This window comes from Gymnoscopelus microlampas, assembly GCF_963454915.1.
Source record: "Gymnoscopelus microlampas genome assembly, chromosome: 19".
NCBI classification, from domain to species: domain Eukaryota; kingdom Metazoa; phylum Chordata; class Actinopteri; order Myctophiformes; family Myctophidae; genus Gymnoscopelus; species Gymnoscopelus microlampas.
The window spans coordinates 47,853,791-47,877,317 of NC_139956.1; the positions used below are offsets into that span (position 1 = coordinate 47,853,791).

Here is a 23,527-nt window from a genome sequence, read left to right on the forward strand (position 1 = left end):
TCAGAAAAATGTTGAGATTTAGAAGACATGTAGAATCGGCTTCAGGTCTCAATGGGTTAACAGAAAGGGTCAGAGTCAGCTCTTTTTTCCTGAGGAGGCTCATTGTCCTTTTAACATGTGCAGCAAAATGCTGCACATGTTTTTTATCAGTGTCCTGTTTTATGCTGCAGTCTGCTGGGGAGGCAGAGTGCCAGACAAGGATGCTAAGAGGCTGGATAAGACACTGGACTCACTGGGGAGGGACTGACTGGAAGAAGATGCAGGTCGTCGTGAATATATATATATTATATATATATATATATATATATATATATATATATATATATATATATATATATATATATATATATATATATATATATACACACACACACACACACACACACACACACACACACACACACACACACACACACACACACACACACACACACACACACATACAACGGCAGTGCAACATCAAACGAAGCATTCAAAATACAAAATAATTACTGTTAATGACATATGATCATGTGATACATTATGTGGTATGGGAATGGCATACTCACCGATACCGACACCAGCATTTTAGGCAGTGGGCAGTGTATCGGCAGCTTTCCCGATACTGGTTTTGGTATCGGGACAACTCTAAGAGAAAATGTGGTCAAATACAAACGCTTGGGGGGATGACGATCCCTTGGGAACCCAAAACGATGCCCCTGCTCTCTGTCATCAGCAGGTCTCTCTCTCTGTTTGGATCCACCTGGTCTCTCTGTCATCAGCAAGTTGTCATTGAGTGTCTATGAATAGAGGTAGAACACAATGTAAGCTGCTGTTCATATATAATGTGTTTTTTTGTGCGGAAAATATAATATGAAGTGAAAGAAACTCAACAGAATTGATCAGAATTTATTGAGAGGATGCCCAGCGTCTATACACAATACACAATACACACACGTACAAAAACTGCAAACTTTAGATGTCAATGTTAGCCAATCAGAATGGAATATGATAAATTAAAAAGATCTATCTCGATCACATGACTATAGAGATCATGTGTACCGACTTGCGTAAAATTACATAAGTCGGACTCCTGGTGGCGCTATGAAAGGCAAATGTGAAAAATGCAGGGCAGTTGTTTTTCCTTGGCCTCTAGGGAGTGTGCGTGCAAAGTTTCACGCAGATCGGTGCAGTTATAGTTAAAAACGCAAATCTGCCTTTTATAGCACCACCATGAGGCTGATTTGTGAAAAATTTCAAGTGGCATATCTTCCTCGGCCTAGTGGGAATGTGCGTGTGAAATCTCACGGAAATCGCAAGCTGCGTTCATGATTTGAGGCGTTTTGTTGAAAACGGCGCAATCCTGCAAACTTTGGAAGCCAACCTTAGCCAATCAGGATGGAATATGGAAAATTGGACAGATCCGTGTTGATGACATGACTATAGAGATACTGTGTACCGATTTGCGTGATGTTTGGATACAATCTGTAGGAGTACTGTCAAAAAATGTGTTTTGCAAAAAGCGGCCTCCTGGTGGCGCAATAACAGGCCCATTTGAAAAATTTGGGGCAGAGGTTCTGCTCTGGCATCCAGGGAGAGTGTGTGCACAGTTTGGCTGCGATCAAGTCAACGGTGCCAGAGATTAGCTGTACACAAAATGACAGAATGAATGCACGCAGGTGTCCTGCTTCGAATATAGCCGATCTACAAGGCACGCAGGTAAGTATAAATCAGGCATTACAACACCATCACGGCCCGTCAAAATACATTTTAGTCGACTAAATCAACTGTAGATTCAGTCGACTAAAATCTTATGATATTTAGTCAACTGAAAGTAGAGTTAGTAGAGTTAGTTCAAATGACTAAAATGTGACTAAAACTAAACGGAATTTTGATTCAAAAGGCTGTGACTAAAAGTAAATCAAAATTTGCTGTAAAATAGTACACAGCCCATTGCAGTGGACTGTGATGAAGGTGCTGGGACAGAAAAGCGGTTATATCTTTATATACAGTATGTGTATTTATTTATATATGGTCTGAGGCCCTCCACTCCTCATCTAGCCTCACTACACCTCTAAGCTATTCTAACATTCACAGCAAACCACAGACTCAGCATATTGCTTTAGTTTAAATGAGAAAATAAGAGTGGTTGAGATGAACGCATCACAGGAAGTGTTGCTCTCTGCATCTCTACAGCCCCACTTAAATATTAGTGTAATAAGTGATAGATTTGTAGTTTTGTAATAAGATATAGAGGATGTACACCCTGGCAAAATAAAGTTAGCACCAGCCACCAACCTACTCACTGGTTACATCAGGCATTAAACTGTACCAAGGACGAAACAAAAAAGTTCACCTTTTTCTGCAACTGTTTCAACTGAAGTCAAGCCACCACCAGCATCCTGTTGAACACAGTCATGTTATTTCACTCATATCATGTCTGAGTGCTATTGAACAATGTTATGTCTTTATGGTATTGTCCATAGTAGTGGTTTTCAAACTGAAACCACAAAAACACTGTCCACCTATTTGAACATTACTGTGAGTGACCTGTGTGTGTCTCTCCCACCACACAAGACTGGACAGTTCCGCTGAGATAGAAAAATAAATAAACTCCCCCCAGGTTTATGAACGACTGACACGCACGCACGCACGCACGCACGCACGCACGCACGCACGCACGCACGCACACACACACACACACACACACACACACACACACACACACACACACACACACACACACACACACACACACACACACACACACACACACACACACACACACACACACACACACACACACACACTTCTTGAATTTTTTATTCTCTTACCCGGGTCAGTGGAGCCCCTGTCATCGCGTGGTTATATGAAATATAACGGGGGGGGGGGGGGGGGGGAGGGGGGTGTAAGAATGAAGACAAGACAAAGAAAATTAGATATAGAATAATTCATTACAGTGACAAAACAAGAAATGATGACTGACAGTCATATTATACCAGCTGCATGCTGTATTTTGCATTTGTAAGCGCGGCTTGTTTTCATAGACCTGGTTCCTGATAGGGCTGTCAGAAATAATTTAGCTATTGAAATATAATGCGAATGTGGATGTGTGGAAGATTTTGCTGTGCTATGACGGGGGGGGGCACACGCCCTGAGACATACTCTCCACCATGCCTTCGGCCTGGCTGGGACAAAAATACCCAGGGGTCCCTGGAGACCCCCACCTGGGACCTACAGACAAAAAAAATACCCAGGGGGTCCCTGGACCCCCCCCTTAGGGGTCCCTGGAGACCCGTGGGGGTCCCTGGGACCTACAGACAAAAAAAAATACCCAGGGGGTCCCTGTCCCCCCCCCTTAGGGGTCCCTGGAGACCAAAAACAAACAAAAAAAACCCAGGGGGGTTGCGTGGCGTTGTGAGCTTGTAGATCGGCTATACCTATAGTAGCCTTTTCATAAATTATATTTGTATTACGCTGTCCTGAGAGTTTATAATATTTAGAGAAATTTAAAGTTTCAAATACAAAAGTAGTGGTAGTAGTTGCGAATTACTGGACATTTATCCTCATCTTGTGCTAATGCACGCAACTGTTTTGCCAGGTTTTATTTTTGTTGTTTCTCATAAGCGTGCATCCGTTGTCTATCAACAACAAAGTAGTCTGTGCCTTGACTTCAGTGCGCTGACTCTCTCCCCACCCGCCCCCCGCCCCCTTGCGCTTAAACTACATGCAAAAAGGCCGTTCGCGGTATGGCTGTGTGTAGACCAGCGGCTTGCAGCAGCTGGTCAAAACAAATGTGTTAAGGATTCCATAGATATTCATAGGGACATAAAGGCTTTGGCAGTATCGATATACTAGGTATTTATATATGTTGAATATGTGTGTGTCTGTGCGTGCACGTGTGTGTATGTGTGTGCGTGTGTAATCATTATAGTTGTTGTAGTTATTATTATTATTTAAATATGTATTTAAGCAGCACTACTGTATGTAACTTTGCTCTTCTATCCCGGATTTGAACCTCGCTTCCTGCACAAGTGCTGACATTTTTACCATTGAGCTAATAGAGCCTGCCTGCTTGCTCAGTGGATAAAATTAATCATTGAATCCTGTGTCTTTAGGTGATACATGACCTTTGACACAATTTAAATGTCTCAATAGAAGAGCAGGGAGACAAAATACAACCACCCCAATTGTATAAGTGATATTGTATTAACATACTCTACCATACAGATTGGACACAATAGGCTCTATTCACAGCAGCCATTTGGTTCCATTTGTACACTCTCAGAGTTACACACCCACCATAAAGGGGCCATTTGGGAACCAAAATGGAGTGTTTCTAGTGAGCAACATGCACGATATCAGCACCCTGACCAGAATGGAACAGAGCCTTCATTAGTATCATTGGTACCACCTGTGAAGGAAGTAAGAAGAGGCCCAATTTCTTTCCAATATGGCTGCTGTGGATAGAGCCTATTGAGAATTCTCTTGTTGTTACAGTGTTCATGGGTTAAAGATCTATGTGTGTAGGGGTGGGTGACCCCTTTGGTATTATTGTTTCGTAGTTAGGTTTCTATGATCCAACCCTGAGGTAATGTGTACATTGACTTTTATCTTAAATGATTAAATAAATCCTTAATGCTTGGGATTTTAAACCTGTGTGGTCTAGCTGTGGAAGGAGGGAGTCCACTTTTTGTTGGGTCCAGGCCAGGGGTCTTCAACGTTTTCAGGCCAAGGACCTCCTAGCTGAGACAGAGATGGAGCAGGGACCCCCTCTATATTGTATAAAATTGTGTTTCAGATTCAACTTTTTTTGGTCTGCCCTTTTTCCCCTCTACACCTATACCTCTTTGCCAAAAAATAGCCGATCTACAAGCTCACAACGCCTCGCGCGAGGCGTTGTGAGCTTGTAGATCTGCTGTTTTTGGCTAAAGTTCTCCTCAGAAAAGAGATGTTAGGGTTCAAGTGGTTAAGGTAAAAAAAAAAATCATATCACACAAAGATTTGGCGGACCCCCTGTAGTAACTCTGAGGACCCGGACCCCCTGTTGAAGACCCCTGGTCTAGGCCGAGGCATAACAATACCTTGAGTAAAAAAAAGATGAGTACTTCCTCCATCACTGCTCCACGCGCACACTTACCTTGTTGAAATTGGCTAGAGCCGGTGATTTCTCCTGTCAAAGCAGAGATGTGAGACAGTGATTAGTCAATGTGGAGACACTATAATCATTTTGATCTTATCGTTATAAAGACATAGATGGTTACATATAGATTTGAAAAATAAATCAAATAATAAATCAGTTCAAGACCTACTAGTTTGTGTCTTCTTTTTCCAGTAGAAATATCCCAGTGTTGCTGCCAATAAGATGATAATAATCACTGTAATAACAATCCCTGCAATCGCTCCGGGAGTCAGAATCACACCCTCTGAAAGACAATGAAACACACCGTTCATCATTCATAAATCAACCAATCAATCAATCAATGGCTGTGTTAAACTGGTTCAAGGCCTTGTCCCGTGGCCCAAAGCTCAGAGGTTTGATTCCTGCCTGGTCTCCAGCCATACATGTGTCCTGCATGGTACAGTAAGTCACTCTGGATAAATGTACATTTCATTTGCTTATCAAGGAGCCCTGAGGAAGACATCCTTCTCCTCTGTTCTGAGTGCAGCGTAGAAGCAGATTCACACGAGGAAAGACTAGACTTTGTGATGAAATGACAAAGGCGTTGACATTGTAAGTTGTACGTTATTTACAATGGTAAAGCTACATAGCCTTAGGACCAAGGTCCAATAAACCATTGGTTCTCAAAGTGGGGTCCAGGGGTCCATTTGTACACTCTCAGAGTTACATTGACATTGATTTTACAATATGAATTGGGGTCCCAGAGGTAGAAATGCTATTAAATGGGGGTCCGTAGCCCTAATGCATGTCAAACTGGGGGTCCTTGAAATTAAAATGGTTGAGAATCACTGCTAGAGCCGTAAAAATCTTCTCTTATAGGGGGGTCCCTGGCATATATTTTCAAATGGGGGTCCGCGGGCTAAAAAGAGTCAATTTGGGGGTCCTTGACATGAAAAAGTTTGAGAACCACTGCAATAAACAGTGCATAGCTTTGGTAAGAACATGACGTCTTTCCAAACAACATGCACATTTGTCCACAAGAATACTTTTCCTTATCACGGTCTAGTCAATAGGCGATAAGGGAAAGTATTCTTGCTAGTCTTCCTATGATTGATGTAGGATTACCTTGCATAATGTCTTGTTTTTTTTTAAACGTGGATTTGAGGTGGATGTGAATATGTGAATATATGGTTCAGCACCTTTCGATGTTGCAGGTACTGGTCTGATGGAGTGCACAAGAACGCCTGCTGCTCCTTCCTTTAGCCCTTTAAGACCGGGAACGCATCCGTGTCATTTTAAGATTTCTTTGGCTATTCAAAAATAGCAGATGTACAAGCTCATAGCGCGGCACTCGGTGCCGCGCTATGAGCTTGAAGATCTGCTATTTTTGAGCAAATTTGTGATTGTGTGCAAATCATTGAATATATATCTTTTAAAGCGGACATTTGAACTCAAATCTTTGCTTCTGGGTATTCTACTAATGTCTACTAAATCCTAAGGAAAAAACTTACGTTGCTATATATCAGTGGTTCTCAAACATTTTTCACGTCAAGGACCACCCAAAATTATTTGGCCGCGGACCCCCCCATCTCAAAATATGTTGTTCCAGAGACCCCCCAGAAGCAAAGATTTTAGTTAAAAATGTTCGCTTTAAAAAATATATCGTTGCGGCAGGAACAGCTAACTCCATTTTTCCGCTTTTGCATTTTTTCCATAAAGCAGTGCTATTGAACACCCTTTACGTCTGTGTGTTGGTAAAAAAGAACATTGAACCAATGAAAAGTATTAAAAAGCACTTCTGACAAAACCAGCTAACTCCATTGGATCCTCAAACTTTCTAATAAACCAGCTACCTCCACCAAAGGGGGGTGGAGTTAGCTGGTTTTGCTGACTCCAGGCTCCACCCCCTTTTGACCTCTAACCTCATTGTGAGCTTGGAGGTCCATTCAGCTGTTCTTATCAATGATGAAAAAAAACTCCTAAAGACCTCTACACACTGCCCGACATTTGAAATGGTCGGCGAGTGAACAGATCGTTAAGCATTTCACATTGCACAAGTTTCTCTCTTGAAATCGGGCTAAATATATTGTTGTGATTCTCGCACGATTGATTGGTCGGCGACAGGGGTTCACTGATTACAAGATATTTCACCACGATGTGATCCCGACCCATACATACATTTGTTTTTATTCCAAACGTCTCACGAAAACGTGAAAGGCTCCCGTGATATATGCGCGAGACTGAGACAGGACGCTAATGATTGACATTAAATAATTCTAAAATTCTCTGTCTTTCTCTCTCTCTCCCTCTCTGAAACAAACGTTTCAAAAGTCAACCAGAGTCCAATTCAGATCAGAAGCACTGTTGCCATGTCCGCTTATTATAAGCGAGTTGCTTGTAAAAGATATTGGTGGTTGTGTTTCTTTTTAGCTTATTTCCAAAGTGTAGTTGCTTATTTGGCTTTTGTGTAGAGGTCTTAACCATTTTTTATTTTATTTTTTTATTTCCTGAAAAATGAACATTTTGGAGTTAGCTGGTTCCTGCCGGACAGCAGAGATATATATATATATATATATATATATTCAAAGATTTGCACACATTATCACGATTACATTTTTTTTAGCAGATCTACAAGCTCATAGAGCTCATATGAGCTTGTAGATCTGCTATTTTTGAATAGCCAAAGAAATCTAAAATGACACAGATGCGTTCCCGGTCTTAATGGTTTAACCTCGCCTCAGGGTGGCATGTTATGTATAATGTTCTAAACATCATGTCCATACCTGCTACTACACACACTATATGTATGTACAGAATGCATATATCCTTGATTATTTGGCCTGTTTGTATCCTGTGCTCTTTTCTTTACTTCTTACCTGTCCTACTCTATCCTCTCTCTTCTCATAAACACTACACATGATGGAGCGCACAAGAACAACAAACTAATGTCACCCACTTCTTTAAACCTGTAAACCAGTGATGTGACAAGAAAGATGATTCTGAGATGACATTCTACAGTGACCTGATGAAGATGTGTTGACATTCAAACGTTATTCACGTTATTTGCCTGTACCCTGTTATCATTAAAAAGGCTTTCATTGACCGAGCTTCATTCTACTGTGACCGTTTGTCCTATCAACCCGGTTTTAGAATTTTGCGTCGGCTATTAACCCATTAAGACCTGAAGCCGATTCTACATGTCTCCTAAATCCCAACAGTTTTCTGAAAAACATATGTTTCTATATCAATGGTGCTCAATCTTTTTCATGTCAAGGACCCCCAAAATTATATGTATTTGGCCGCGGACCCCCATCAAACTATTTTGTTCCAGTGACCCCCAGAAGCAACGATTTGAGTTAAAAATGTTCGCTTTAAAAATATATATATTCAAAGATTTTCACGAATTTTCAAAAATAGCAGCTCTACAAGCTCGTAGCGCGGCACTCGGTGCCGCGCTATGAGCTTGTATATCTGCTATTTTTGAATAGCCCAAAGTGTAAAATAATGCTTTTTAGCTCAAATCTAAAAATGACACAGTTCCAGGTCTTAATGGGTAAAAAAAAACACATTATACAAGCTCGCAGCGCGTCACTTCGTGCCGCGCTGCGAGCTTGTACATCTGCTATTTTTGAACATTTTTTGAAAGATCTTGAAAGTGTGAGAACTACTGATTTAGAAGGCATTTGTATAGAATCGGCCTCAGGTCTTAATGGGTTGAGTCATAGAAGTATAAACATGCTGTAAGAAGCCTGATCAGCTCCAGTAGTTTCATTCAGACAGGAGAGAACAGATGCAATTTTAACATGTTGTCAACATGCACACAAACACTGCAGTTAACCCATTAAAACCCAGTTTCCTGAAAAACTCATGTTGCTATGTCAGTGGTGCTCAAACTTTTTTCATGTCGGGGACCCCCAAAATGATATGTATTTGGCCGCCGACCTCCATCTCAAAATATGTTGTTCCAGGGACCCCCCAGAAGCAAAGATTTTAGTTAAAATGTTCATATATATATATATATATATATATATATTCAAAGATTTGCACAAAATCTTTTTTTTTTAAATACATTGGAAACGACTCATCAATGGCCTGTGTTCCGAAAGGAATATAAAGGCCTAATAGTCCATTAGCCAGAGCCCCAAAATTGAGCAATGATTATCGAAGGAGTGGGCAAAACCAAACCAACATTAAATTGTTTATAGGGTCAATATAAGTTAATAAATATATGATAACCTTTCCACAGGAGCAGCTTTTTCATATTTATCACACATTTTGTTATTTTCCCCATACGTACACGACAGGTGAAACAATGACAACATTTAAAAAATAGTTATCATAATGAAACTTCCCTAGTTGATTAATTACATGAAGACAATGATTTATCGTATTACAAGTTTTCTGAAATTTTACATTTAAATATGCAAATTATGCATTTAGTCCATGAGCCAGAGCCCCAAAATTGAGCCAGATATTGAATATTCCCTCGTTAAAAACCTTTTGACTCCAACATCTTAACAAAATGAAATAAGAATGTTGACTCTGGCTTTGTCCAATGTTCCAAAGTTGATTCTGAAAAGTTATGCAAATTCGGGCATATTTTCCTAATGCCTAATTTGCATATTTAAATATACAATTTCAGAAAACTTGTAATACGATAAATCATTGTGACATTGTCTTCATGTAAGTAATCAACTGGGGAAGTTTCATTATGATAACTATTTTTTAAATTTTGAAATTTTTTCACCTGTCATACGTATGGGGAAAATAACAAAATGTGTGATAAATATGAAAAAGCTGCTCCTGTGGAAAGGTTATCATATATTTATTTACTTATATTGACCCTATAAACAATTTAATATAGGTATGGTTTTGCCCACTCTTTCGATAATGAAATCTTGTCTGGCTCATGGACTATAAGTCAAGTCAAGTCAATGTATAAAATATGGCTAAAATCTAAAATGACACATCCCGGTTTGAATGGGTTAATAATGAAATTTTCATCATATTTACCTGAACAAACAACACTAGCATCTTCACTGGAATAACATTCGCCTTTTCCAATCTTTGCATGTCTGCATTCCGAGAGCCTCGATTCGTTGCCCGCACAGCTGACGTCAGTCAACCAGGTGTTCATGTATCCCCGTTCGAAGGTCGATGACCCCGGTGCCGACACGGCCCATCCACAGTCCAATTGTCTGCACACCACCTCGGCATCGCTCAGATCCCAGTCTTCACCACACACCGTCCCCCAGATGTAGGAGGTGTAGACCTCTACTCTGCCAGAACAGGTGTTTGGGCCACCGGCCAGCCTCACCGCATAATCTGGATACTCAATTGAGTGAGAAGAAACACGTACAAAACATGACAATTAGCAGCCCGAATGAAATATTCTAGACCAGTGGTTCTCAAACGTTTTCAAGTCAAGGACCCCCAAATGTATAATATGTATTTGACCGTGAACCCCCAACAGAAAAGGTTTTGTGCCAGGGACCCCCAGGGCAGTGGTGTCGGTTCAGCAAAAGCTAAGGTATGGCAAGGTTAGGGTTTCCAACTCCCAGAGATGAAAATAAGGGACACCTATCCTGGGCGTGCGGCAAAGCCACGCGGCCGAAAAACATTTTAGGGGTCAAAGCCCCCAAAAACCCCGAAAAGCATAGAAAACCATGCATTATACCTATAACACAATACAAACACAATGGTCTTACACCTGCATTAGGCTACTATTCATAATTTGTTTTCCTTTTTTTTCTTGGGTATTGCGAGGTATGGCACCTGCCATACCTTGCAATACCCAATTGACGCCCCTGCCCCCAGAGGAGAAGAAAATTAATTTTCAGGGTGCCCGCTGTCCTAGCGGTCCAGGCGCATACCACATAGGCTCTAAAGCAGCCAGAAAGTGCATTGAGGGTTCGAATTCCGTTCCCGACAACCTTTGCTGCGTCTCTCCCCATCTCTCTCTCCCTGTTTCCTGTCTGTCTAAACGAAATACTATCAATAAAGGCGTAAAAGCCCAAATATAACATAATAGTAATAACTTGATTGATTTGTCAAAATCTTTCAGAACCACTGTTCTATTCATATCTTACATGCAGGATTGTTATAAAATATTTGAAATGAATCTTGCTCTATACGCCATGTATGCTGAAAAGTGAAATACCCCATCTAATATTAATGTAATGCATGATATCTATCCTAATAGAGTACAGAAGTGCTGACGTCAACCACACCCCTTGGGTAACGAAGAATCCTTCCCCTTCAAAAATCACATAATATAGGGAACTATGTTCCAAAAATATAAAATAAATGAGTCTGGTGATTCTGTCAGGGAGGTATCACTGTATCATTTACCATATTTAGTTATATTTGATGCAGTCTGTGTTTGGAGAAAATGTAATTCATTTTGTGGCAGAAGGGTGGAAGTGGGGCTGTAAAACTACACTATCCTACAGGAAATCAGGAAATGTCCAAACTGAAGCACATCACACTCTGTCAATAGCATTCCTGAGATTCCTTAGATTTATTGCGTTTTTTGCATACTTTGTTAGTTTGTTTCATGAGCCAACTACTCTTCAACAGAAAGAAAAATAATCCAATGCAACATGACGCATAACGCTTCATGTGTGCCAGGCGGCGGCCACGTGTGTAGTGGGATATGTACTCAGTTGGCCATCGATTTATAGGTGGCCTTTCAATTTATTCCTCTTTGAAAATACTGAGTATTCTCTCTCTTTTTTTTGGACACAGTTCTGAGTATATTACAAATAAATTATATAGGATTTTTGGATAAGGGAAAGTTTACCTGGCATTGCAGTTAGACTAGATTCACTGTATTTGTTGGTTCAGCTATTCACTTTCTTTGTGTGATTTATTGCCAATAGAAATCTCTGCAGTACAGTTAGCTAACAGAACCATAATGTCGTTTTAACAGAACATGCTTTTTGTCCAAGAGAACAGACATTCTGTGAGCTTTGTCCTCTTAATGCAGAGAAGAATAAACCTGCGGTTACCACAAGTAGCCTGATCAGCAGCAGTTTCATTCAGACAGGAGACATCTGACTAGATGCCATTTTAACAAAATGTCAACACACATACAAACAAACAACACTGCAGTTAATGATATGTATTTAGATTTACCGTCACAAACAACACCAGCATCGTAACAGTAGTGCTTTCCGATCTCTGCATGTCTGCACTGTGAGAGACTGGATTCGGTGCCTGAACAGTTGACTTGATCCAACCAGAAGTTTCCGTCACCCTGTCCGTAGCGTGCCTTCCCAGGTGCTGCCAGGGCCTTTCCACAGTCTAACTGTGTACACACAACCTGGGCATCGTTCAGATCCCAGCCATTGTCACACACCGTCCCCCAGCCGTCATCACCGCTGCTGCCACCATATTTCATCTCCACTCTGCCGGAACAGGAGTTTGGGCCACTGACCAGCCTCACTGGATAACCAGCTGAGAGACAAAACAATACATAACAAAACGTAAAAATGAGAATTTGCATCATGAAAGGCAGTGGTGGACAAAGTACTCAATTGTTTTACTTAGTAAAAGTATCAATACTGCAATGTAGAAATACTCTGTGACAAGTAAAAGGCCTGTGTTCAGAATGTTACTTGTGTAAAAGTACAAAAGCAAGTACCAAAAAGTAAAAGTACAAAAATGTTTGAAAATAGACGATCTACAAGCTCACAACGTGTCACAATGCGACGCGTTGTGAGCTTGTAGATCGGCTACTTTCAAATAGCCTATGCATAAAATAGGGCTAAAGGGGTTAATGTATGTTTTATAATATAATAATTTATATCTGCAAAGTAACAAGTAACTAAAGTTTTCAAATATGTGCCTCTCAATTGTACTGGAGTAGAAGTAAAAGTACTGAAAACTGGAAATACTCCATTAAAGTTGCTTAGCCTTCGCGTCGTATTGCGAACTTGCAGATCTGATATTTTCACTACTTTTTTATTTTATTTTATTTTCTAATTTATGAAATACTTTGAAATAGTGTTTTTAATTGATGAAAAGTTGTGATTGTGTCTGTTTAAACTTTGCTTAATCTTTTGAAATAATATATTAGTTATTTTAAATTACTCACAACCCATACAAATTTGTCCGGGCCGCGACCCAAACATGGGTCCCGACCCCACTGTTTTGGGGAAACAGTGATTTAAACTGCTTTTGCTCCAGAAACTTTGATGCCCCAAAACTAAAGCTTGAATGGCCCTTCATATTTACCCTCACAGACAACACCGACATCGTCCCTGTGCGCGCAGTCGTGGAGTCCCATCGGCATATGATCGCACTGCGAGAGCCTTGTTTCAGTGCCTGCACATTTGACAAGAGTCAGCCAGATGTTCCCGTCACCCTGTCCGAAGCGTGCCTTCCCCGGTGCTGACAGGGCCCTTCCACAGCCTAACTGTGTACAGACAACCTGGGCGTCCTTCAGATCCCAGAGACTGTCACACACCGTCCCCCAGGTGTCATTGTAGTACGTCTCTACTCTGCCGGAGCAGGAGTTTGGGCCGTTGACCACCCTCACTCGATCAACTGTGAGAAGAAAGAAACAAAGTTTAAACTTAACGCAGCATCAAATAAATCTTCCCTACACACATGCAGGACTGTTCTCATAATAGAGTATACTAACTTGGCTGAGCAACCACAAAACACAAATATAATGTTAAGCATCAAAAGTATCCTAATATGAGGAATCTTTCCAGTACAGTATGAAATAATATGAACTAATATGAACATGTTGTTGTCACGTTCGGGTGGCGCAGTGGTAAAGTCCCTGCCCACCACCACGGAGATTGTGGGTTCGAGGTCACCGTGGTGCATCCAGCTTTGTCGGGCATCTGTGCGAACACGATTGGCCCATGTTTGGGGGAGGGTGATGTTTGTCATTGCATGTATTCCTATGGGCTGGGGCGGCACCTGTCAGCAGGTACTGTTGGGCGGGAGGAGTAGGACGAAGGCCCTACGTCCTCCCGGTGGATTGTCTTTCCAAACCAACTCAGAAAACGTTAAACTTCTACAGAAGGTTACCAGCATATATGTGTATAAATATATTGTTAACTTTTAACAAGTACAGTTTTTTTTGTTTTGTTTTTATACTTTCTTACTTCCTTTTATCTCATTATACTGTGAGCTTTGTGCTATTAAAATGGAATTCCGGAGCACGTTTTTCTCACCTTTATATGATGTTATTATGTCATTATGGACAAGTGGTACAGTAGAAAAATTTCATAACTCCATCCCGAGTCCACAGCAGCTAAAAACCCAAGCGGACGGTCCATCTCTAGAGCGCGTATTTTTATTGCAATTTTATTTTAATTCGTTTTTTCATATCTGACTTTCACAATGACATAAAACTGTCCACAGTGTCTGTGTGAGATGAGCCCCTCTGGATGTCTTGCGAGCCAAGATTTCGCCCGTGATCAGAATGTTAAAGGTATTGTAGGGAACATTAAGCCTAAATTTAAAAACAATATATATATATATATTTTGCATTTTTTCCCCTCTATCAGCCACTATATAATGATGCTGGGGTGTTTTCATGCATTGAAACACAGTCCTCCTTCTGAAATCCGTATTTTCCCTAATGTTTATGTGTTCTATGTTTATGTCCGGTACGTAAATTAACGCACGCATGTGCGCGTCGGTGCTCGTCCGTGTCCGTATGAACGTTTACTTTCGGTTTTAAAACGCTCTCAAACTTCGTTTTTGAGGCACAGAATTTACTTTTAAGATAGCGTGTGGATAGAATTTAGTTGTTTAACTTCATATATGTGGTCAATTTATCATGAAAGAGCCTATTTAAAAATAAAAATTCAGAGAATCAGCAGGGCGGGAATTTCCGCATATTGTATCCCAATAAAGCAACCTGTTTTCGGGCACCATCCCTTCAAAAGTACCTCTCTATGGAAGTCCCTGTTGCGTCACCCCCTGGTGGTCGGGGAAAAGTACTGCTGGTGTTTATTTACCTCTGAACTCGCCGTGTATCCCTTTAACACTACGGCAGCCCATTTGGGACAAAAAAACATTGTGGCAAGGTTTGTGTCATAGAGAAAGTCAGATATGATTATGAACAAAAAAAAAAGGAAATTGCGATACAAATATGCAATCTAGAGCATGGACCGTCCGCTCGGGTTTTTAGCTGCGGTGGACTCGGGATGGAGTTATGACATTTTTCTACTGTACCACTCGTCCTAGGACATAATAACATCCTATAAATGTAAGAAAAACGTGGTCCGGAATTCTACTTTAATGCAGAGAAGAATAAACCTGCTGTCACCACAAGAACCGTGATCGGCTCCAGGAGTTCAATACATTTGACCAGATGCAATTATAACAAAACCCATTAAAACCACCAGGAAAGCGTCCGTGTCATTTTAGATGTTTTAGTTGGCTATTCAAAAATAGCAGATATACAAGCTCACAGCGTGTACATCTGCTATTTTTGAACCTTTTTGAAAAATCTTGAAAGTGTGAGAACTACTGATTCGGAAGGCATTTGTAGAATCGGCCTCAGGTCTAATGGGTTAACAAATGCCATCGCATATGCAAACACTGCAGTTATATGTATTAATATTTACCTGAACAAACAACTCCAGCATCGTTATGGTGACCACAGCTGTTGACTCCAAACCCTGGATGGTCGCACCGTGAGAAACTAGATTCAGAACCCGCACAGTCGACATCATCCAGCCAGATGTTCCCGTCGCCCTGTCCGAAGTGGGCCGACCGTGGTGCTGCCTGGGCCCATCCACAGTCCAACTCTCTACACAACACCTCAGCGTCATTCATGTCCCACCGATTGTCACACACCGTCCCCCAGCTGCCATTATAGTAGATCTCCACTCTGCCAGAACAGTTGTTTGGGCCACCGACCAACCTCAATGCATAATCAGCTGAGTGAGAAAAAAAGAAAGAAAAAAAAACACATAAAACATGGAAGATTATAAGCCTGAAAGAAATATACCCTACATCAGTGGTTTTCAACCCCTTGGGGGGGGGCACCAGGGGGACCCTAGCAAAATTAGTTAACATATAGCGTCACAATCATTTTAACCACTTAGCTTTGGCTATTCAAAAATAGCAGATCTACAAGCTCATAGCGCGGTGCCGCGCTATGAGCTTGTAGATCTGCTATTTTTGAAACATCTTGAAAAATGCGTGCAAATCTTTGAATATACATATTTTAAAGCGAACATTTTTAACTCAAATCTTTGCTCCTGGCACAAAGCATTATCAGATGGGGGTCCGCGGCCAAATGTATATCAATTTAGGGGTCCTTGGCATGAAAAAGGTTGAAAACCACTGCCTTACATAATAATAATAATAATGTATTTTATTTGTATTGCACTTTTCATTCACAGGGAATGTTAATTTGCTGTGTACTCCTGACTCCATACTGCCATATGCAGCATTATTATTGACTCCCTACTGCCTTCTGCAGTGTTATTACTGCTTTAATACTGACTCCATACCGCCTCATGCTGCCATATTACTGCGCTATTACTGACTCAGTACTGCCTTATGCAGCCTTATTATTGACTCCCTAGTACTGCCTTATGCAGCATTATTACTGCGTTATTACTGACTCCATACTGCCTTATGCAGCCTTATTACTGAGCCCCTACAGCTTTATGGTGCCTTAATACTATCTCCTACAGCCTTATTACTGACATCCCTACTGCCTTATGCAGCCTTATTACTACCTTATTACTGGATATATACTGCCTTACGAAGCATTATTACTACGTTATTATTGACCCTCCCTACTGCCTTATAAAGCCTTATTACTGCGCTATTACTGACTCTCTACTGCCTTATGCAGCCTTATTACTGACGTCCTATTACCTTATTAGTTACTGTCCACCACTGCCTCTGTCTCTGTCTTTCACTGACACCTCTGCTATAGTGAATGATCTCATTGTAGGAATGAACAGTACACTACAGGCTGTGGGAGCCCCTAATGCAGCCCCAGTGGCCTAATGGATAAGGCACTGGCCTCCTAAGCCAGGGAACATGGGTTTGAGTCCCATCTGGGGTGACTGATAGCAGAGTTGCGCAGCGGAAGTGTGCTGGGCCTATAACCCAGATGTTGATGGATTGAAACCATCCTCTGCTAACACAGTTTTAAACTAGAAAGTACATTCCTCAGAGAACAGATATCTGCCAGGACAGGCTGTCTACACAGTGATGTGTCAGTCGTGTGGTTCAGCCATCAGGACAGGAGGAAGCTCTGGAGGAAACTGTTTGCATTGGTGGTGCTTCTAATGGGCCCAATTGAGAGCAGTTTTGGACGTGCGCTCTACAGAAAACCCTCAAAATGGTCCTTTATCGAGTTTATTTTGCTCCCTCAATACTGACTCCGTAGACCTTATGCAGCCTTATTACCTATAGGCTATTTGGGCTGTATATTCTTGACAACAAACTGACAGGTAAAAGCATGGCATCAAAGGTGATAAAAAAAAGTAAATCAAAGAACAAGATTTGGGGCAGAATGTCCTCTTTTGTCAACACAAGTGCTCTCAGGACTTTTTCCTACTCTGTACAAATAGTGTTTGATATTTGTGATAATATTGTATTTTGTGTTATCCTTTTAGACCAAGTGCTGTTTGCATGTCTGTCTAATAAGATATTCAATATTCTATTAATGACTCCCAGTCCCTACTGCCTTATGCTGCCTCAAAACTAATAAGGGTGCAAAACATAGTCTCTGCCATGCCTTCGGCCTGGCGGAGACAATAAGGTTTTCACAGCTGTAAGAGAAGGGCAATTCAAAGTAGCCTTGGTTAGACACAGTAAAAACCTCAGTGTTAATTTAACTCTTGACTCAACACTGAGGTTACTGAGAGTGTGCGGACGGGAGACACAATGTATATTGTGAATGTGTTGAACACTCGGTACAAGCATCATAATCTATATTCTAATATGAGGACAAAAGAGGCAGTTTACCTGGGTCAGCAGTAACAGTCTGTATGAACAAGGCCAACACAACACCTGACACTCTCACCATGGTCCACATCCTGGAGATCAGACACAAGTTTTAGTCAGACTACAGCAATGCAAAGATGGCCCCTAGTGTTCACATTTAAGCCATTAAAAAAAAGCATCTGTGTCATTTTAGCATTCTAGCATTGGCTATTAAATAGCAGATACAGGCTCACAGCGCATCATTTCGTTTTTTTTTTTAATGCAAATCTTGATTATAATGTGTTTTTTTACATACAAATCTTCCGGGGGTCCCTAGCACAAAAGATCCGCGGCACAAAACAGTTTGAGAACTATACGGATTTAGAAGGCATTTGTAGAATTGGCCTCAGGTCAAGATATTCATATTCAGTTATTTTTATGCCTATTTTATGCACCTCTGAAAGTTATTTTCAGATTAATCTGATTTTAGATCAGTGCATCTCTGCAATCTACACCAGTCCATCTACATGAGACACACATGCTATAGACCTAGACACTTTCTTTTGCTTTTTGTCAATAACCCTACAATCATTATCTACTTAAAAGCCATGTAACTTTTTTTCAATGAATACAATTTAATTCTGTCCAATCTGTATGGTAGAGTATGTTAATAATAATAATAATAATAATAATAATAATAATAATCATAATAATAATCATAATAATCATAATAATAATAATTCCCTGCTCTTCTATTGAGACATTTAGATCGTGTCAAAGGTCATGTCTCACTCACAAATCTCACAAATGTTGACCTGATGGTCAAGATCCAATTTATCCCACCACGAGCAAGCAGGCTCTATTAGCTCAATGGAAAAACATTCAGTACTTACGCAGGAAACCAGGTTCAAATCCAGGGTAGAAAAGAAAAGTTACATAGTGCTGCTTTAAACCTGGTGTCCCTAGTGAGCATGTCATTATTGGTGCATATGTTTTTAGCGGTGCCAACCGCTCTACACTTGACTTTGTCCGTATGTCCGTCCGTATGAGCCTGACGGCAAAGAAGAAACACATACATACAAACACACGCACACACACACACACACACACACACACACACACACACACACACACACACACACGGACTTGGCGATTGCCTATGGCATCTCTCCTCTCATTGGCCACACGTGCCACTGCTTATCAAAGAGGGGTCCAGGGACCCCCAGCGTATGTTATGTCCGTCCGCCCGTTTAGAGCACGGCATTTCAAACAGCTATAACTCCAGTTCGCAGCATGCCACCAAGTCCTAATTTCATATGTGGACTTAGACCACCAATAGGGACGAGCATGAATTGCTGAAGTTATCAAAGAGGGGTCCAGGGACCCCCAAGCACGGGATGAGCACGGGATTTTAAACAGCTATAACTCCAGTTTGCAGCATGGCACCAAGTCCAAACTTGGTATGTGGACTTAGACCACCAATAGGGACGAGCATGAATTGCTGAAGCCCCGCCCCCTCTGTCTTCCCATTGGCTGGCCTTTAAACAGCCATAACTCAAGTTCACAGCATGCTAGGGAGTACAAATTTTGTACATGGACTAAAACCACCAATAGGGACAAACTGTAATTACTTAAGCCCCGCCCCCTCTGTCTGCCCATTGGCTGGCCTTTAAACAGCCACCATTCCAGCTTGCAGCATGCTACCAAGTACAAATTTGGTAAGTGGACTCAGACCACCAATAGGGACGAACTGAAATGAGTTAAGCCCCGCCCCAAAGGCACCGCTTCCTTCACACAGGGTGTGATTTTTTGTCAAAATAGTGAAAATAGCCAATCTACAAGCTTGTACAGGTCGGTTATTTTTAAAATAGGGCTTAATTTGTAACTTTTTTTGTCATGCACTAGAAATGACGCCTTGGGTGTTTACTGTGGGGTGCAGAGAGGTCTGAATTCGAATTGTGTAAGAAAGTGTTAAAAATTAACTCCATGGGACATTAGTTGACCTGGGCAACAAGAAGAAATCTTAACTAGACTTACTTGTCCACGGATGTACGGTGGACCCCCATCTGAAAATGTTATGTGCCAGGAACCCCTGTACCAGATTTGTGCTGTTAGAATGTTTAAAAAATCTTCCAAATATTCCACATTAAGATTGTTTGAAAATAGCAGACCGACAATCTCACAACGTTGTGAGCTTGTAGGATGTGTACATCTAATCTATACAGGTTTAAAGTGCTCAGTATTGTTGACAAGGAAAAGATCATTAACAACATGAATGAGGTGGTTGAGGGGTTTAATGAGTTTTTTGTGAGTATAGGACCCAAACTGGCAAAGGAAATAACCCCGCCCCAAACGGGAGGTGCTCAATATGTTGTTGGAAGTAACGCAGACACCATTTTTATACACAATACTGACAAAAAAGAAATAATTGATATTATAAATAATTTTAAGAACAAAACCTCAACAGATTAGAACGGCATTGACATGTCACTTATAAGGAATGTAATTAATGCTATTGCAGACCCATTAACACATATCTGTAACCTATCATTTAAAACAGGCTCTTTTCCTTGTCAGATGAAAATAGCTAAGGTAATTCCAATACACAAAGCAGGAGATAAACACCTTTACACAAATTACAGGCCAGTTTCCTTGTTATCTATGAAAATTAAGGGACTTATGGAAAATATAGATTGTATACAGTACATAATTATACTAATTGTATGGGGTGTAACAGATTCCATTGTTAAGTATATGTGTGTGTGTGTGTGTATGTATATGTATGTGTATATATATATGTGTATATGTATGTATATATATATAGAGAGATATTATATTGTGTATATATGATAATATATAACAATTGAGGAGTGTTGCCTGCTCGGTAGAGCATGTTAACATAATATGTTGGCATTTTGTACTGAGATACTGACATATATATGTGTAATAACTAGGACATTTATGGATTGAGGGGTATGGTGTGATGTGGTAGTGTTGGCGTTTGTATATAATAACGGTGATAGAGTTAATCTTGTTATCATAATTTGTCTAGTGTCCTGAACCTGCTTAAAATGACAATTTAATATAGTAGGGGTCTTTTTGGGCCTATACTTCAGTAAGTCAGTCTACTGTATTTTCCCTTCCAAGGCCACGTAGCTGGCTCCATAGTTGTTATCTGGTGCCGGCTCCATATGTTTCCAAATAAGTAAAACTTGTCTTGTCAACGCTTTGTGCTTTAATGTCAAATGGTGTGTTTAATGTCCTAATGACCTGTATCTCTGTACGATGACCGATATCTCTGTTGACCCGACATCGTCACTAATTCCCTTTTGTCAGCTGTCATCCTGTCACAGATAAAACCATGCACATGTCCTATGATATCGAAGGAACAACTTGTTTATGGAACCGAGAATTGTACACAAGGACACCCTAAGATGAACAACAACTTATTATGATGACACCCTGATGCCTGACAGCTCATCAGATATGATCTGACGTCTGAGGGTCTTAACCAACCGTTAGGATCCACCTTATATCTGATGTCCGGACTCCAACTTGTGTATAAATACTATTGCCTGTTATTGAATCATTAGTGTGTGATTATTATTCTTGTCCGTAACTTGTACTGTCTCCGTGTGTGCACTCGAGCAATACAGACTGATCATTTTTGGACGTACCGGTGTCTGACTCTCATTTCTTGGGGTGTTGACTGGACTTATTGGGGGGGGGGTCTTAGTACCAAACCATTTTTTTCCATCTAATTATAAAGTTAACATAAATAACTTTATCAAACGGTATGATATTAGAATGTGTGTATGTGGGTATATGCACGCATTCGGGTGTATATATGTGTATAGGAAGACATGGGTGTAGGCTATATATTGTATATTTTCGAGTGTTTGATTACTACGAACAACGTAACATCTTGAATGTAATTACGAAATACTTTGAGTGTTCATAAAATATGAACTTTATAAATGATGTAACTAAGTTAAATCAGCATGAAGGAAGGATAGGCACAAATAAGCTTTGAGCTTCAGTCTATGCCTTTTTGATCAATCAACATGAACTATTGGATTATAGTGTGGTACGTTTTGTGAAATTGTTGATGTGGATCAATATAAAATAACTAAACCCAGTGGCCCTATTATAGGCGCTTCTTTTGGGCTTGTTTTCCTATACCTGGTTGCTTACTTCTCTCACAAAATCTGGCAACAGTGGACCTATCTTCCCTACTGACTATAATGACGTCGTCTGATGCAGGTCAGTTGAGGACACACACGCACGCGCGCGCACACGCACGCACACACACACACACACACACACGCACGCACGCACGCACGCAGGCGGACGGACGGCGGACGCGCAAACGCACACACAGGATCAAAATAAATCTATGACAGTGATAGTATTGATCCAAGGCAAATAAACTAGTAGCTCTCTGGTCCATTGTGTTAGAAGGAGTTCTCCCTAACGCTATGTAACTTTTCGTGCATTACCCGCACACCTCATAGCGCATAGCGTCTCTAGTAAAAAATAAAACATACACTTTCGCTACTCACCAAAACAAAGACGGTTTTAAGTTGTTGAAAGCCTACTTTCCTTAGTGGGAACACTCAGAGCCCCCCACCTCACGTCTAAAATGCACATTTTGGACAGGAAATAAAATATTCCACCAGATGGAAAAAATGTTTTAGTTGCTCCACTCCGCCCCCTACATATTTAGTCAATAGAACAATCCCAGATACTATATCTGTAGGGGGCGCAGTGGAATTTTTACATCCGGCGGAATATTTTCTTTTCTGTCCAAAAGGTGTATTTTAGACGTGAGGTGGGGGGCTCTGAGTGTTTCCACTAAAGAAAGTAGGCTTTCAACATCTTAAACCCGTCTTTGATTTGGTCAGTAGCTAAAGTGTATGTTTTATTTGTACTAAAGATGAGAGGCTGCGCTAAAGCAGGTGTGTGGGCGGAGGAGAACTGCTTCTAACGCTAATGGACCAGAGCTAGTAAAATAGCACGGATCCCCCGGACACGCCCTCCTCAGTCTTTCCCCAAAACCCCCAAAACAAAGTTTTGTAATAAAAAACAAAAACAAATCCATGACTATAAAGTGCTGTAAATAACGTTTAACAATTTAACATGATCGTTACCTGTCACAGATGTGTTGTAATAACTCCGGATCCAAATGCTCAGGGAAATAAATATGTCAATAAATCCACATCGATGATTTTACGATAAGAACATGTTATTGTGTCTCCGTCAGTGTTGCCAGATAGCGTGAGAGAAATAAGCAACCCAGGTCCAGGTAAAACAATTCAAAAGCAGTGGTGGAAAGTAAGTGTACAATTTTGAGGTTTTTTGTTTTGTTTACTTCTACTCCATCTCGGATCCAAATTGTACTTTTACTCCACTACATTTATTTGAAAACTTACTAGTTACTAAAAATGACATTGTAGATTTTGATTATTATTGCAAAACATACATTACCCACTTCAGCCCTTTTCG

The 23,527-nt window shown here is 40.7% G+C and overlaps 1 protein-coding gene and 1 long non-coding RNA gene across 2 annotated transcripts in view; both read right to left on the reverse strand.

Moving 5' to 3' along the window:
- LOC311035488 overlaps positions 1-23,527 on the reverse strand; it is a 65,825-nt gene that overhangs the window by 2,220 nt on the left and 40,078 nt on the right. The window lies entirely within an intron of this gene.
- On the reverse strand, positions 408-23,425 carry LOC311035255 (scavenger receptor cysteine-rich domain-containing protein DMBT1-like). Its single transcript, XM_084043354.1, has 11 exons — positions 23,173-23,425; positions 18,065-18,135; positions 15,697-16,011; positions 13,340-13,651; positions 12,239-12,559; positions 10,115-10,426; positions 5,292-5,405; positions 5,120-5,152; positions 2,814-2,830; positions 2,336-2,381; positions 408-779 (listed from the first exon to the last, which is right to left on the reverse strand). Exons 2-11 carry the CDS (start codon positions 18,132-18,134, stop codon positions 769-771), a joined length of 1,551 nt encoding a protein of 516 aa, XP_083899480.1. The 5' UTR covers position 18,135; positions 23,173-23,425; the 3' UTR covers positions 408-768.